Source organism: Bubalus bubalis, chromosome 18 (genome assembly GCF_019923935.1).
Source record: "Bubalus bubalis isolate 160015118507 breed Murrah chromosome 18, NDDB_SH_1, whole genome shotgun sequence".
In the NCBI taxonomy this organism is placed as follows: domain Eukaryota; kingdom Metazoa; phylum Chordata; class Mammalia; order Artiodactyla; family Bovidae; genus Bubalus; species Bubalus bubalis.
This window is the reverse complement of record NC_059174.1, coordinates 14,980,881-14,997,722: the sequence shown is the minus strand read 5'-3', so window position 1 is coordinate 14,997,722 and position 16,842 is coordinate 14,980,881. Positions and strand designations below refer to the sequence as shown.

The window sequence follows — 16,842 nt, the reverse complement described above, 5'->3', positions numbered from 1 at the left end:
TCAGTAAGAGAATGAAATCTCAATAGGCAACTCTGGCTGACCTGTTCCTCTTAAGGAAAAGAACTGGATGGGTAACTAGCAGTAAGTTTCATCTTTTCCATTTCCTTGAAGAGTCTCCTGGCTCGGTGGCAGGATGAAGGCTAAAAGCAAGACCTCAGAAGGCACTGTGGAAAAAGTAGAGGTGGGTAGAGGCACCCCAACTCGGGAGAGGACAGAATCAGCCTCTCCCTCCTATGCATCACCCATATGCTTCTATTAAGCCCAGCACCACTAGGTGGATGGGATTTGAGCAATGAACCATTCAGTGGTCATTCCATCCATAGGTTTTTTAAGGACAGTGACCACCTCTTATTAGCTTCTGATTCCCCATTCCCTAGCAGTCTGTGGGCTTATGCTAGGTCCTTATCAAACATTCAAAAGCTTTCTAGATGTGGTTAGAGCAAACACTATACCAAAATAATTTAGAGCAGGGGTCCCCAGCCCCCCGACCTGTTAGGAACTCGGTCACACAGCAGGTGAGTGGTGGGTGAGGGATGGAAGTTTCATCTGCCACTCCCCACAGCTTGTATTATCACCGGAACCATCCATCCCCACCATCTCTTGCATTACCGCTAGAACTTTCCCTCCCCTACCACACATCCGTGGAAAAAGTGTCTTTCACAAAACCAGTCCCTAGTGACAAGGGAACTACTGATCTAGAATAACTGTATCTCCCAATCTTTGTCTATTTAATAAACCCTTTGCATAATGCACTACACAGTTTCCTCACCAGACAAGATGTACACTTCCTGGGGTATGTGCGCAAGTACAGTGTGTGTGTGCAGAGCATCTCAGTCCCCTGTGTTATCAACTAGTAATGACTTTCAACCTGCCTTGAACACACCTCCCCCAGCTTCCCTCTAAAGAGCCACCTGTGGTAAATGAGGTTTGTGGGTGCAGCATCACCTCCACCCCTCATCCTATGGGGAGCAGCTTCTCCTCCAAGGCCCTCATGGGGCTGGCAATTCTAGGCCCTTCTCTACCTCTGCTCATACACAGGGCCAGCCAAAACACTCTATTCTCAAAGGCCACAGTTACTGTTCAGGGAAGGGCATGTGGACCAAGGCAGAGCCCTTCTATGAGATTTTTCAATATAGCCAGACAGGCAGGCAGGCTTTGCACTTAACAATGTACATCAAAACTAAAGTCAGCATCCCTCCAGGATTTCAATAAATTCCTTTTACATGACCCAATAAATTCTCTTCTGCTTAAGCTACTTTCAGTAAGTTTCCAAGCCTTCCACCCAAAAGAATCTTACTTTTTAAAATTATATATATTTCCAGACTGTCTTTAAAAAAGAAGTTTCAGTTTTAAGTGAAAAATAAAGTTTTGAATTCCAGAACCACACATTAAAATTGATATGGGTCTGGGAAAGCCTGGGGCAATGAATGAAACCCCTTGTCTGGGCAGCTGCTCCTTACCTCCCGGCCTCAGGGCTGTTTCTCCAGCTCCCCCTGCCTGCCTGGGCTCCCCTGCGAAGCTGCTGCTAATTCTAGTTCGTTTCACTCCCATGAGAAAATCAAGGTCTGTTTTCATTTGAACAGCATTCTATTTTAAAAGAATACATAAGCAATAGAAAGCAGCCCAGGGTCCTTAGGGTTGATGCCTAAGAAGAAATGGAAACCGAAGGGCTGTGACTTAGCAACATAAGACTGAAGGTGTACAATCAGTGACATCCGTTTGGTATTCAAAATACAAAGAAAGTTAAACACAGTCACCATTTTGGACATATATTTTATTGTTTAGAAATTTCCATCAGAGCTATCATGAAGTACCTTTGTCAGGAGATGCCTATGAGAATCCAGACTGGAAAACGGACATGTAGGCCTGTCAGCTCTTCCTGCAAATTCACAAACACGGGGACAACCGGTCTGGCCACAAGGTGCAAGGTCATGGACCACCACAGTATAGCCCAGCATCCCCCCAACTCCCGTGCAGACCTAGATGAATGGCAGAAAACTTTACAGGTATAGATTTAAAGTGCAACTTCAAACGACAAACAACTTACTCTGGTGGTGCCCAAACGAGACACCACCATCTGCAGAAAATCAAATCTATCATGATCAGAGTTCCTACCTGAATCAAGGTAATCTCCTAAACCAGCTAGCTGACCTTATTAAGTATTTACTTGTTTTTAAAAGCAAACCAAATGTATATGGCATCTTTTTTAAAAAATCATGTAAACGTTGCAAAGTTTTTAGGGGTTACTTATAATCTGAAGAGATTCATTTAAAAAAACTACTGGACTTGTTAAAACTACAAATACTAACCCCAACTCCCCCCCATGAAAAAAGCAATTGTTACAAAAATATAGAAAATATACTAGCTTCTACTATTTAACCTTTTCACCAGAAATCTCAAACTCTGGGATACATCCTGGCTTATATACCATCAACAAGCACAAGTGCAACTTTCTCGAAGTTTTAAGGAAGAAAAAGTTCTAAAACATTCCCTTTGTTATTTGAGATTGTGGCTACTTTCTTCATGCTAGTGGACAGGGGCAGTCTGAAGTTTCCTATTGCATCCTGTGCGTGGACCTGGTGTGGAGATTACAGGACAGGAGGCTGCTTTCAAAGTTCACTCCTTTAGCCTCTTCAGATTTCTCTCTTCGGTCCCTTCAATTCCACTTTAGGACTTGCTGGATCCCCTGACTCCTGAGCTGGGCTTGGCTTCTCAGGGAAGCCCACCAGGGACGGCCCAGAGAAGAGGGCATAAGCCTGCTGCGGCCTGAGGTGCCTACTTCTGGGGAGTGTGGGTCAGGCTCCCCACCCAGGTTTGCTCATGGCAGGGAAGCTGCAGGCTTGGGGGATGATCCCCCACCCCTACCCCCAAAAGATGACTGATGCTAAGGGACAGTCTACAGAGCCTGGGAGGGGAGCCAGCAACAGATGTGGAGGCAAAACACTTTACTTATAGAACACTTTTATAAACTTTGAATGGGATCACATGTTCAGAGCAGCCATGCTACCAGGCACTTGGACCAATTAAGAGCTAGGATAGGGACAAAATTCTGCTTGGTCCAAAGAATAAACACTACAGGAAGGGCATGTGGCTTAACTGTCTTCATGTCTCTAAGGGTACCCTCCTTCACTAGGACATTTTCAGAGTTTCCTTGTTCTACTATTGCCTAAAAGCTCCCTGAAGCCCTTGGGTGAGGCTGGCTGTTGGGTAACAGTGGGATAGATCCACACACCATCAGGCAGAATCCCCGACTGAGATATTGCTGGGCTGATGAACCCCGTGCTCCTGGAGCTCAGGGAGACCTCAAGATGGGTGTCCCAGCCTAAGAAAGCTCAAGAGAACCCTTCACCTGCAGCTCCCCTGTGGGCAGAGTCCTCACTACCTGCTGTGTGCTCCCGGATGGAGGCCTGGTTCAACTTGGAGCCTGGCTCACACCCATGCCTCCCCTGCAGGACCTTCTGGCCTTGGCCATAATCCCCACACCCACCACCCCCTAGCCTGGCATCTTGTGCTGCTACCCTCACCATTCTTGTCTGAGAGCAGGATGCCTGCCTCCAGGTCAGAAGGATGGCCCTCTCTGGGCCTCCAGTGGACTCCAGGCTCTCCTGTTTGAAGGAATAGATTTTCACACCGCTAAGGGTTTTATTTCACAGATCACAGCGGTGAGTTTGGGATTTCCAGTCTTCATCGTGGTTAAGTTATACATTTCCTGATGCCTTGTTTCTGCAAACCTGAAGCAGCTCACCCAACACACCCAGGCTGTTTTAAACCCCAAATGAATTTTCCACAAGCAACAACAACAGACTCACATATGCTGAGTGAGTCCCCTCTACTTTGGCTGCATCAAAAAAACAGGGCTTCTGAGGCATCCCCGATTCACATTTGCTCAGAAGAGAGGTGCTCCCAACATCAAGGCACAAAGAAAGAAGTGTCCTGGGGCAAAATGACGATGAAAGCGACCAGTGACCTTCGTAAGGCCTGAGGCGGAGTCGCTGCGGGAGGCGAGTCTGGGCTGGGCTGGGCGGGCATATCAGGAGGCAGGCCAAGGGCCCGGTCTCCCTCTGGGGCCCGAGGAGTCCTCACGCATACTCCTCCAGGAACTTTATGTGAAAGTCCTTCACCTTCTGTAGAACCGTCTTTAGTTTCTCCACCGGAGGAAGAATGGTCATTCTGTCAGGAAGGAGAACAGCATAGTCGGACACGAATTGCTCTGGAGAAGGGGACAGGGGTGAATCTGGCAGGTCCCTCCTCTACCTGCAGATGTGTAAACCACACAGTGCAGGCAAGCTTCCTGGGGAGGGACAGGCCCTGGACAGCACCTGGCACTTGTTGAACCACTTTCCTTCATCATTCACATATTTTTTTAGCTAACTCATACATGTGAACAAATGCAGTAAGCTGGTGGCGGCATCTCAGCTTACTTAACCCATCCACCCATAATCACAGGAGGCCCACCCAACACTCTGACAGGTGCACAGAACTTTTCTCTGGAGCCGCCCCTACTCCAGCTAGACAAGCCTTTCCCATCTCCACTATCAAGTCTCATAGTGAGAACCTTCAGTCACAACTTCCCTCCAAACGAGTCCCCAAGTTGCCATGGTAACTAACTCCTCCCTCCAATGCTGTAAACCTGCTTTCCAACCCTAAGGGCAGCTCTCAAGAAGTAACCACTTCTGGAGTGAGCCACAAATTGCCAAGATGAATCCAACTAGGGTGGAAAGGCTATCCACACACATTTGTCCATTGAAGGGCACTGCCCCTTCACTGACTCAAAACTCGGCCCCAGGTGCTAAGCCCAAGACATTTCTTTTTTTTGACATCTGCTGCAGGAAACATTGGAGAGGCTTTTCAGAAACAGACCTGGCCTTGGTGGGAAGCCCTGGCTGAGCTGTTCAGCTGGCCTGGTAGAGTCCCGTGCCTGTGAAAGGCGGCACAGCAATTTCACCGTATCTCAGAGGCAACATCTCAGCAGGTTTTTGGCTCAGTGGACAAGCTACTGAGCTCCTGGATGCAGACTGATACATCATGGAGTTGAAAAGGGACAAGGGAAGAAAAGAAAACACAGCACTGGGAACACTGCAGAAAGCATGTGATAGATGGAGGCAGTGGAGGGGGAGACAGCGGTCAAGGAGATGACCGTGGAGTCCACCCATAGTCTTCCTTAATCCCTGTGCAGGGTCTCGGCTATCTCTACAGCAGGACAGAATGGGAGTGGGATGAGCGCACAGGGGCTTCACACATCTCAGTCTCTGAAGTTGCCTTGCTGTTAAGAAGCCCAAGTTTCCCAAGACAAACCAGGACCCACCCACCGGCGCAGAGGCAGTGGTACCTGAAGTGGTAGGTGCCTTCCCTCTGCCCGAAGCCGCTGCCAGGCACGACACAGATGCCCGTCTCCTCCAGGAGCTTCATGCAGTAGAACATGTCAGGGGCCATCTTATGGGCCTGCGGGGACGGGGCAGAACTTAGGAGTCATTCCCGATTTCGCACTGCACAGACACACCATTACAATCTCAAAGCCCAATATGCTTGACATGGCGGGTTCTTTCCCAGGGCAGGGCCCCTCCGCCCTCTCTTCCTGCGAGAAACAAGGCAGGACCCTGGGTACGCAGGCAGCTGGGGCCGGGAGCAAAGAGCCCAAAGGCCGCTTTGGGACAGCTGTGGGCTGTGGGGCTCCTGCTGTCCCCTAGGGAGTGCCAGCCTGAGTCCTGTGTGCTGCACCCCCACAGAGTAGCTCCTCAAGCATTGGCCTTGGCCTCCTACACACCAAGCCAGGGCCCTGCGGTCTGTGCCCAGGGGAACCTTAAGGAAAAAGCCTCTCGGGGCCCTGCTGATGGTGCTTCTCACACTTCAGTTTGCACAACCAGGCCACCTCTTAAATAGATTCTCGGGCTCCAACACCAGGGATTCTGATTCAACAGGCTGAGGGATGGGGCCCAATTTTGAATGTTTAACAAGGTAGGTTAGGGGGTGTGAGGACACTTTCAGAGATACGGCTCTGGCCCTTGATCCTCAAACCAGGGTCAGTGGCACCACCTGAGAACTTATTGGAAATGCAGAACCTTGGGCCCCTCCACAGACTTCCTGAACCAGAACTGCCATTTTTCACAGGGCCTCGGGTGATCCGTGAACACTTTCGAGTTTGAGAAGCGCTACTGTAGGGTACGGTGGCCAGGCAGAGGAGACAGCTCTTGATGCTTCTCCAGTTTCTATTCAGTTTTAAATGCATCACATCACACCTGGGTCTGACCTCACGCCCACCCCATCACCACAGCGGCTGCAGGGCTGGGTCTCCGGGAGCCCTTCATCCTTACACGTTAAGTACCATCTGACCAATGGATACACCAAGTTCAGAGCCTCAAGGGCCGGCACTTGTGCTCCTCAAGGCAAAAAAGAGTTCCAAGTGAACCTGCTGAGAGAGCCAGCCCGACCCGGCACCTCTGACCTGAGCTGCCTCCATGGCTTTCGCAGGGATGAAGATTCGAGGAAAGGCATACATGGCCCCCATCAAGGGGTTGCAGTGAATTCCTGGGACTTGGTTAAACATGTCTTCTGTCAGTTTAGCTTTTTTGGCCAGATTACCCAAGACGGACTCTTTCTCCTAAGGAGACAGGGAAAGCACAGGAGTCAGCATCTCCAGACACCATGGCTCCAGACACTGAAAACCATCCCTTCAAACTAGGGCGTCCGGGCAGACTGGTGAAAGGCAAGCTGATGTGTGCTTGAGCAGCAAACCAGGGAGGCGGGCGAGACACGTGTCCCTCTGCAGAATGTCCTCCACAGACACTCAGCCCACGGGGTGGCCATGGGCCCTGGGCAGGGGCACATGAGTCACAAGTAGGTCCTAGGTAGCTTGTGTCATGGGTTCTACTCTCGTACCAAGACGTCATTCCCCAAAACAAGAAAAACCAGTCCCTCCCCATCAGCCTGAACGAACTTGGACCTGGATGGAACATCCTAGAACATGCTTCCAGGAGACAGCCCCACCATCTAATTCTGGGGAGCTACCCTTCCCCCAATCCATGTGACATGCTAGGGCCCATAGTGCAGGCAAAGCACATCGGGGACAGGCTGGGAGCCTGGCACGTGGCCAAAGCTGGAGCGGGCAGCCCAACACTTGTGCAAACACTGCTGGACTGGGGGGGTGAAGCGGTGTGCCCTGTGGATGAACGAATCACAGAACACAGCACGTACACGCAGTGGAACGTTGCCCTGCCTTCAAAAGGAAGCACATTCGGACACACGCCATGGCAGGGACAAACCTTGAAGACACAGTGCCGATTGAAATAAACCAGCCACAAGATAAATGCTATACACGAGCTACCTAAAGCAGTCATATCCTCAGAGACAGAAAGTAGATTAGAGGTTACCAGGGGCTGGGGAAGGGGGAAATGAGGAATTCTTGTTTAATGGGTACAGTTTCAGTTTGGGAAAGGGTTCTGGAGATGGATGCTGGTAATGGTTGCGCAATGTGAATGTACTTTATTCACTAAACTGTTCAGTTGAAAAAGATCGAGTGACAAATTTTATGTTCTGTGTAATTTACCACAATTTAAAAAGAAAGATTGTGAATCTAAAACAGCTAGGACCTGACTTCTTCAACAAGTTCCATTTTTGTTTAAACTCGTTCGAGTTGGGTTTTTGTCACCTGCAGTTGAAAGGGTCTGTCTGCATCACTTCAAGCTGCAAGGACATCTGGTTAAGCCACAGGCAGGTCTGTGGTCTAGAATCAATGGCATGCTCATCCATTCCCCCTTTTACTTTAGTAACAGAATCATCACCCCCTTCCCTGCCCCCCGTGTTCTCAGGACACGAGGCCATTCCCTCTGAGCGCCTGCCCCTCTGTGGTGCTCACAGGTGAGGAGGGGGAAGAGGTGCCCACACCCACACTGCGCACAGTCCTCCCACTTCAAATACAGCCCAGCTACACCCTGAGACTTAACCTTACTGGGGTGGGTCAGGCACCATGTGGAACCATAAGCGTGCCCTGGAGGTCATCTGGTGAGAGGCTGGCCACGGAGACTATACATGGTGAATGCCAGCCACAGCAGTGATACGGACAGGCCATGGGACGCAGCTGACTCACCCTGCTGAACTGCTCAAAGGATTCCTCTCCTGGCACCGGGGGGTTCACAACGATATCCATGGCAGCCTGCCCAGACACTGGCGGGCACAGACGCACCGAGAGCAGCTTCACCAGCTGGCCCTTGATTTCAGGGTGCAGGTTGATCACCTCCATGTAGCCTCCTCTGTAGCCACACCTAGAATGTTGAAGCGGGAGAGAGGACCCACCAGTCACAGAGAGACCTCTACTAAGTGCACCCAGCCAGCCAGAATCTCCGGTAACCAGCCCCATGCCCAACACTGAGGTATGGCCAAGTTCTTGCCAATGGAAAGTGAATAGAAGTGACATGTGCCAATCCCACATCACTTCCTTAAAAGCATGCTCTCTCGTTCCTTTCTCCCACTTCCTAAGAAAGGCAGACACCAGAGCAAGAAGCCTCAGTGCTAGAGATGATGCCACGTGTTGAGAAGACAGAGCCAGCCCAGCAGCCTATCTTTGAATGACTTCGTGGGGCAAAGCCAGTCCCGGACTCCCCCTCCCTCTGAACTGTTATCACAGAGACACACTTCCACCTTGTTTGAGCCACTGTAGGTTTTTTTTTTCCTGTCATTTTCTTCCACCCTTCTAGATTGTCACAGAGCCCCTGCTTGAGTCATACAACAAATTCCCACTGGCTATCTATTTTACATATGATAATGTAAGTTTCCATGTTACTCTCTCCATACTCTCTCTCACCCTCTCCTTCCTCCCCTCCCCTCCGTGTCCATAGGTCTGTTCTCTGTGTCCGTTTCTCCATAGCCACACTGAAAATAAACTCATCAGTACCATCTTTCTGGGTTCCATATACACGCGTCAGTATGCAATATTCACATTTCTCTTTCTGACTTACTTTGCTCTGCATAATAGGCTCTAGGTTTGCTCACCTCATTAAACTGACTCAAATGCATCCCTTTTTATGGCTCACTAATATTGTATGTATGTACCACAGCTTCTTTATCCATTCATCGGTTGATGGACATCTAGGCTGCTTCCATGCTCTAGCTATTGTAAATAGTGCTGCAATGAACACTGGGGTACATGTGTCTTTTTCAATTTTGGTTTCCTCAGGGTATATGCCTAGGAGTGGGATTGCTGGGTCATACGGTGGTTTTATTCCTAGTTTTTTGTAATAAGCCATTATCAGTTCAGTTCAGTCACTCAGCTGTGTCCGACTCTTTGCGACCCCATGAATCGCAGCACGCCAGGCCTCCCTGTCCATCACCAACTCCCGGAGTTCACTCAGACTCACGTCCATCGAGTCAGTGATGCCATCCAGCCATCTCATCTTCTGTCGTCCCCTTCTCCTCCTGCCCCCAATCCCTCTCAGCATCGGTCTTTTCCAATGAGTCAACTCTCCGCATGAGGTGGCCAAAGTACTGGAGTTTCAGCTTTAGCATCAGTCCTTCCAATGAATACCCAGGGCTGATCTTCAGAATGGACTGGTTGGATCTCCTTGCAGTCCAAGAGACTCTCAAGAGTCTTCTCCAACACCACAGTTCAAAAGCATCAGTTCTTAAGCACTCAGCTTTCTTCATAGTCCAACTCTCACATGCATACATGACCACTGGAAAAACCATCACCTTGACTAGACGGACCTTTGTTGGCAAAGTGATGTCATTATACTTAGGGTCTATAAGTCTTCTATCGTGAGCCACTGTACTTTGGGGCCTTTTGGTTATAGCAGCTTAGCCTGACTGCTAACTAGTATTATACTAGCTCTGCTCGAAAGGGGCATATGATTCAGGCCAGGCACCCCTTGCACAGGTTCAAGAAGTGGGCATGTGAGCAGCAACCTGAGAATTTTGCTTCAACTTTCTGATGCCTGACAAAGCCAATCCAAAGGAAAGCAGAGCAGGGAATTCCCTGGCAGTTCAGTGGTTAGGACTCTGTGCTTTGACTGCCAAGGGCTCACATTCAATTCTTGGACAGGGAACAAGATCCCATAGGCTGCATGGTGTGGTCAAAAAAAGGGAAAAAGAAAAAAGAGGAAAAAAAGGGAGAGGGGGTAGGAAAGCAGAGCTGAGAAAGAAAACAGGACAAAGCCAGGACTAGAGAGAGAGACCCACTGACATTTTTAAGCCCCCTGATTCAACTATACTCCTTGACTTTTTACTGATAAAGATTTTTTAAAAATTCATTTATTTTTAATTGAAGGATAATTGCTTTATAGTATTGTGTTGGTTTCTACCAAACATCAACATGAATCAGCCATAGGTCTACCCATGTCCCCTTCCACTGGAGCATCTCTCCCACCTCCACCCCCATCCCACCCCTCTAGGTTGTCACCGAGCCCCAGCTTGAGTTCCTTGAGTCATACAGCAAATTCCCATTGGTTATCTACTTTACATACGGTAATGTGTGTTTCCATGTTACTCTCTCCATACATCCCACCTCTTCTTTCTCCCCCCGACCCTGAGCTGTGTCCGTAAGTCTGTTCTCAATGTCTGTGTCTCTGTTGCTGCTCTGCAAAAAGGTTCATCAGTACCATCTTTCTAGATTTCATATACACGTGTGAGTAATAATATCTGTTTTTCTCTTTCTGACCGACTTCACTTTATATGTGTTTTTTTTAAACCCTCTTTCATGTTGAGCTTCTGTTACTTATTGCCAAAAGGATCCTGACTGATACAGAGTCAAATCTCATGAAAATAAGCTGAAATCATTTTTAAAAAACAACAAAAAAAAAACAACTTTCAGAACCAAATCAGCTCCATTAGCCATGCTTCCTTCTCTGGACTGTGACTGATAACATTCAGACTAATGACCACAGAAATAATGGTATCAGCTACCTTCTTCTGTATATGCACCACACCCACCCAACCTCAGACCACCTGATATGATGAGAACTCAGCAAAACACTTTTGGGATCAGGCTGTAGAAAGAACTGGCAAAGACTGATCCCCATCTGATCCATCACCTGGCCTTTCCAAGGCAGGAAGATAAATTCTGGCCTCTTGAAAGGGTTTTTCGTAACAAAAGTTGAAAGAAGAATCTTTCTGCTTTACCCTCTGCTGATAAGCAGAAAATCAAATTGGGTAAATCAGTCTAATCCTAGGAAATCAGGATCTAAAGGCAACAGGATACCAACTCGGGTTACCAATATCCAGAGTAATCAATAACACAGATGAAGAGATGGGTAGGTATGTAATAAACACACTTGAGTTTGAAAAATGAGTTAATAGAGAACATATTTGTTTAAGAAAAGCAATATACAGCACCTGAAAGTTTAGCAAGGAGGCACCACAGCTACCAGGGTAAACCAGAGAGAACAGCATAAACCAACTCCTGCACACAACAAATACAGCCAAGAACAGCTGGGCAAGCATCCCAGGGGACAGCTCCCTTGCGTGTGTGTGTGTGTGTGTGTGTGTGTGCGCGTGCTAAGTCACTTCAGTCATGTCCGACTCTTTGCAACCCTATGGACTGTAGCCCAGCAGGCTCCTCCGTCCATGGGATTCTTCAGGCAAGAATACTGGAGTGGGTTCCCATTTCCTCCTCCTGGGGATCTTCCTGACCCAGGGATCGAACCCGTGTCTCTTATGTCTCCTGCGTTGGCAGGTGGGTTCTTTACCACTAGCGCTACCTGGGAAGCGCCCTTGACCTGGTCAATATATTTCTTGGAGCTTCATAGTTACACTGGCCTCCAGACCCTCTCCCCTCCCCTGACACCCTGACACCTGGCACAAGAACTCCCACACGCTGGGGAATGAATGTCCTTGGCTGTAAATGCACGGGCCTGTCCATCTCAGTCTATTTTGCAGGTTCCTCCTCTCCGCCCCTAACTTCTTGAGCAGTGACGGCCGGGCCCAGTCCCTGGACCTCTTCTCTATCTATACTCCTCCCAATGTGATGTCTAGGCTCAGAGATCTAACTAACAACTCAAACACTGACATCTCGTAAACTTGAATCTCCAGCTGGTTATCAGCCCTGAGCTACAGACTCACATATCCACCTCCATCTGGACATCCAACAGGCATCTGCAAATTTTACACATCTAAAACCAACTTCCAAATTCCACCCCCAAACCTGCTTCACCCACAGACATCCTCATCTATTGAGGGCAACTCTATGCTTCATGCTGTTTGAACAAAAAACTTGGGAGTCATCCTTGACTTCTGTCTCTCACACCCTCCTTTTCATCAAGCAACACCCGTCAACTTCACCTTCAAACACACCCAGGATCCAACATCTCCCCACGTTTACCCTGGCCCCCAGTATCTCCCCTGGACTCTAACAGCCTCCTGACTTGAGTGCTCGCTTCTTTCCTGCCCTCATCACGCAGCAACCAGGAGAAGTCACACCTCTGTGCAAACCCTCTAAGGGCTCCCATCTCATTCTGAGTAAAAGATAAGCTAAGTAGCCCAGGTGATCTGGCCTCCTGTGACTTTTTGGTCTCAACTGCTGCCACTTTCCCTCTCACCCTTTTCTAGTCTCCTTGCTGCTCCTCGAACAGCTGCTCCTTCCACTCAGGGCCTTTGCAGAAGCGGTTTCCTTAGACGTCTGCATAGCTCCCCACCTCCCCTCCCTGGGTCCAACTCTTTAGTGACCAGACGCCGCCTCTCTGCATTCCTACCTCTTCTCTGATTCTTTCTGTCCTTGACACTTCGTGTTCATTTGTCTATTGCCTCTGACCTCACTAGAGCATGACTCTGAGGGCAGAATGGGTGTGGTTTGCTCACTGGTGTAACCTCACTGCTGAACTTCTGAACTCATAGCAGATGCTCAGTAAATACTGGCTGAATGAAGAAAGGGTTGAAGCTAACACTCTGGCCCCACAGGTCACAGGGTGCTCAGGCAGGGTGCATACAGATCTCTTGCATACACAGCTTGGCCACTGGCCTGACAGCATTTGTTCATTCAACCTGCCATCCCTGCCCCTCAGAGTTCAGTCACATGTCAGAGCAATGGTAACAAAGCTGGCAGAAAACACTAGGGTTGGAAGCCGCTGTAGGTCCTGTATTCATTTTCGTCACAGCCTTATTTTACACGAGCCCTTGTACAGGGGATGCCCTCACACCAGTGCACCCCGCCCTGGGAGACATGGCCTGCCTCCTCCTGCTTCTTAGATCGGCAGTGGCTGTAGACGAGAGTAGCCACCTCTGTCCAGTAGGTTGAGGCGGGGCAGGGTGGAGAAGCAGTGGGACCAGGCAGGCCCAGGAACAGCGGGAGGGAAGCGGGGGCCCACATACTCGCCCATGTAGCCCTTGGAGGTGGAATGGAAGGAAGCGAGCTCCACGTTGCTGGAGTACTCAGGCCCCATCTCATAAAGCACCTTCTTAAAGGAGTGGAATTTGCAGTCCGGGGAGTACACGTTGTCCTGGTACACCTGCAGGAGGGGACAGGACAGGGACAGTCAGCCACGTGCCCCAGAAGCTGAGCCACCCGGGCTGTGGCCGAGCGAGGGCACAGGGGCTCTGGGACAACCTGCAGCCAGGGCTGCCTGCTGTGAAGCTGGCCTTAGATGTCACATCTAAGCCAGATGTGCCCAAGGGAACCTTCCAGAACAAGCAAGGGCTGGGGGGAGGGCATGGGCTGGATGCCCTCTGGATTCTCCCACATTAGCCCCACGCAGTCTCCTGATCTCTTTATGCCTCATGTGCCAGTGACACCCGGCTGGCCCGAGCAGGCTTTCCTCCCAGAGCGTGACGCTCACCCTGTCAATAAGATGAGTGCTGAAAGCAGTTCATGGACCCGTCCTCTGACCTCCCCATCCGAAGAGCTAACCGTGCTCCTCAGTGCTTCACGGCACTCACCCAGCTTTCCATCCACCATCACCGTCATTCTCTCCTCCCTGGACTGAGCAGCACCTACACCTCTTGTCCCTCCCCGTCTATACAGTCTAGCAGGCACGCGCTCCATCTGCCCCTGGAGATGAACTTCCCATGCCCAGTTTGGAGATCAGGGAAACCGAGGCTGTCTGAGGCACTGTGGGTCAGCAGGAGGGTCAGGCCAGCTCAACCTTCAACAAGCCAGGCAGAGCTCCCTCCCCTCCCCAGCTCCTCCATGGCCTCTCCCTTCCCCATTTACCCCCCTCACTTCCCAGACCCTGAGGGAAGAGGTTCGTGCACCAGGTCACTCTACTGCTCCTTCTTTCCTTTAGAAATGAAGATTTAAGTCTATCTGCTATTGATCACAGGAGTGATTTGGTGGATAACCTCTGTGGTGGGGGGCTGCTAAGGAGCACAGAAATGAAGCTCACGTGCTAGAAGCTATGACTAACCAGAAATCACGCAGAAATGAAGAAGTGAAAATAGGATTTGACAGGTCTTTAATTTCTTCTTGCAAAGCAGGAAAAGAATGGGCAGGTTTGTCTCCAGATCTAGGGTTCAGGAAGCAGCAATTCTGGGGTTGATAAGATTCCCCTCCTCATAGGACACGGCATTCAGCCCACCCAGCACCCACTCTCCCTTCTTAAGAAAGGGGCCCTTGATTTGCTTCAAGGAACATCCTCCCCAGCTCTCTATCTGCAGGTTTGGGGGCATAGCGGAGAGCCCCCAACCCTTGCCTAGGGCCTGGTCAGTCTGCATATTGCAACCACTGGGCCAGAATAATCAGTTCAGTGATGGGTGTTTGACCTAAACTGCACGAGTGAAGCTCAGTTCTGAGCTTCGTTGAAATAACCAGGAAGATAAGCTCTGTTTCTAGGCTGGGAAGAAAGCAGGCCCGTGTTTGAGGCCAAGGCAGCAGGATGGAACAAGAGGAGCTGGAAGATACGATTCAAGTCTCTGGATCCAGCCCCACTCCTGAGACCCCACCACCGCGTTAAGTTTAAAGTAGTTTGGGCTAGATTTTTGAAACTTATAACCAAGATTCCAAACCAATATGGGATGATTTCGGTCACAGTCTCACAGGTTGTTTAACACTGAACATCCTCAACCTTGTTAGAATCTCTCCTCTGATATCTAGAAAGTTCTATAGAACAACAGACCTGGCTGCCTCCCCCAGAAGAGAAAGCACACCCTCACCTCTGAGAGCCCAGGCTGCTCTTACCTCATCAGCCAGGAGAAAGAGCTTCTCCTCCCAGGCAAAGTGAATCACATCTTCTATGCACTTTCTGCTCTGCACCTGACCTAAAAAGTCCCAAACAAAAAGCAGAAGGTAGGTTGTCAGGGTGTTTCATTTGTCCCTAGGTGAGAATTCCAACCAGAATCACTCAGATGTCTGTGTTCCCTCATGATCTTACAGGACCACCCTCCCTAGCTGTTGTGAGCCTCCAGGGAGCCCCTAGGGTCAGCTCTGTCCCTCTGACTCACTTAAGCCAGGTATGTGTAGGGAGTGGTGTTTCACACCCAACTTTGTTATTCTTCTCAGAGGTATGTGTATGGAGGGGGAAGGAGGATATATGTGTATTATTCTGTGCTAGAGGACAAGAAAACATGGACATACCATAAACAGCAGGAAAATAAAACTGAAGGAGTTAAATCATTCAGCCCTGCTCCCCTCCTTACTCCACAGCAGCCACACCATGAAAAGGGCACTGGCCACACCTTCTCCCCACACAAGCTCCGTGAGGCAGGGACAGTGTCTCTGGCCCAGCACCGACCCTCAAAGCCGGCACCCAGCAGGGCCCTCCCTGGTAAGCACAGGGGAAGAAGTTCTAAATGAATGAATGAGCCTGCCTACCAGCTCTGGCTTCTCCAGTGACCATGTGGGAGCCGTGCCTGCTGAGGACGCTGACAGGCACCCACGGTGTCCCTGCCAGGGTCTCCCTTCAGGGCTGGACTCATCACTCCATCCACCTTAGAGAAATGAGTGCCGGCAGCAAAATATTCACCCGTCAGCTCACAGGAAACACTGCGGGTTTCAGTGGGGAAAGGAACAAATGCCTCAAGGTAGAAAGGAACCCTTTCCCAGACTTCCCGGGGCCCATGATGATGTGGCCCTGGGGTGGTGGACTTGCTCACACAGCTTCTGGAAAAGTACTAGGCAGGCCTGCTGATGCTCACAAAGGACATAAATGTGCATACATGTGTTACATGTATGTATATTATCTATGTATGTATGTATGTGCACATGTATTATTGACATGTATCTACATCTTCATGCAAAGCAGTATGGAGAGTATATTACCTTTTTGTTAAAAATAAAAATAACCATATTCTTGTCCATGTAAGAATAACAAGACTAAGTCTTAGAATAATATATTGATGTATCTTATAAGAGCATGGTATGATTCAGCCAGGATTTCAGACTTAATCTAAGCCACAAACCGGTTCCTTTACTAAGGGACCAACCTGTCTCTACCAAACAAAGGCCAAGCAGGCTTCCTATGAAGCAAGCTCACGCTCTGGGAATTAGGAAGGGCAGCACCCCTGGATGCTACAAGTAACCAGCTGCTGTTCCCATAGACAGACAGGGGCTGTCCATCCTGGCAGCCTGTCCTGCCTACCACATGCTCCTGGTCTTCTCTCCCAGGGCTGCAATGCCACAAAGTGTACCCTGTTAGAATGCAAGCAAAGGTGTGAGCACCCAGAGTATCAAGGTGTGAGCGGGGTACATAATGTCAGTTCAGTTCAGTCACTCAGTTGTGTCCGACTCGTTGCAACTCCACAGCCTGCAGCACACCAGGCCTCCCTGTCTATCACCAACTCCCAGAGCTTGCTCAAACTCATGTCCATCAAGTCGGTGATGCCATCCAACCATCTCATCCTCTGTCATCCCCTTCTCCTCCCGCCTTCAATTTTTCCCAGCATTAGGGTCTTTTCCAAAGAGTCTTCTCTTCCAAAGAGATGCTCTTCGCA

General features: G+C 49.6%; 1 protein-coding gene across 1 annotated transcript in view; it reads right to left on the bottom strand.

Annotated features, from left to right (window-relative positions):
• Window positions 1-1,756: 1,756 nt before the first annotated feature.
• GPT2 (glutamic--pyruvic transaminase 2) overlaps window positions 1,757-16,842 on the bottom strand; it is a 34,740-nt gene continuing 19,654 nt past the window's right edge. Inside the window, exons 7-12 of the mRNA XM_006062759.4 lie at window positions 15,092-15,171; window positions 13,291-13,427; window positions 8,084-8,258; window positions 6,443-6,598; window positions 5,330-5,442; window positions 1,757-4,170 (exon numbers count right to left, since the gene is read on the bottom strand). Of these exons, the coding sequence (XP_006062821.1) occupies window positions 4,080-4,170; window positions 5,330-5,442; window positions 6,443-6,598; window positions 8,084-8,258; window positions 13,291-13,427; window positions 15,092-15,171 (752 nt within the window). The 3' untranslated portion in view covers window positions 1,757-4,079. The remainder of the gene's footprint in view (window positions 4,171-5,329; window positions 5,443-6,442; window positions 6,599-8,083; window positions 8,259-13,290; window positions 13,428-15,091; window positions 15,172-16,842) is intronic.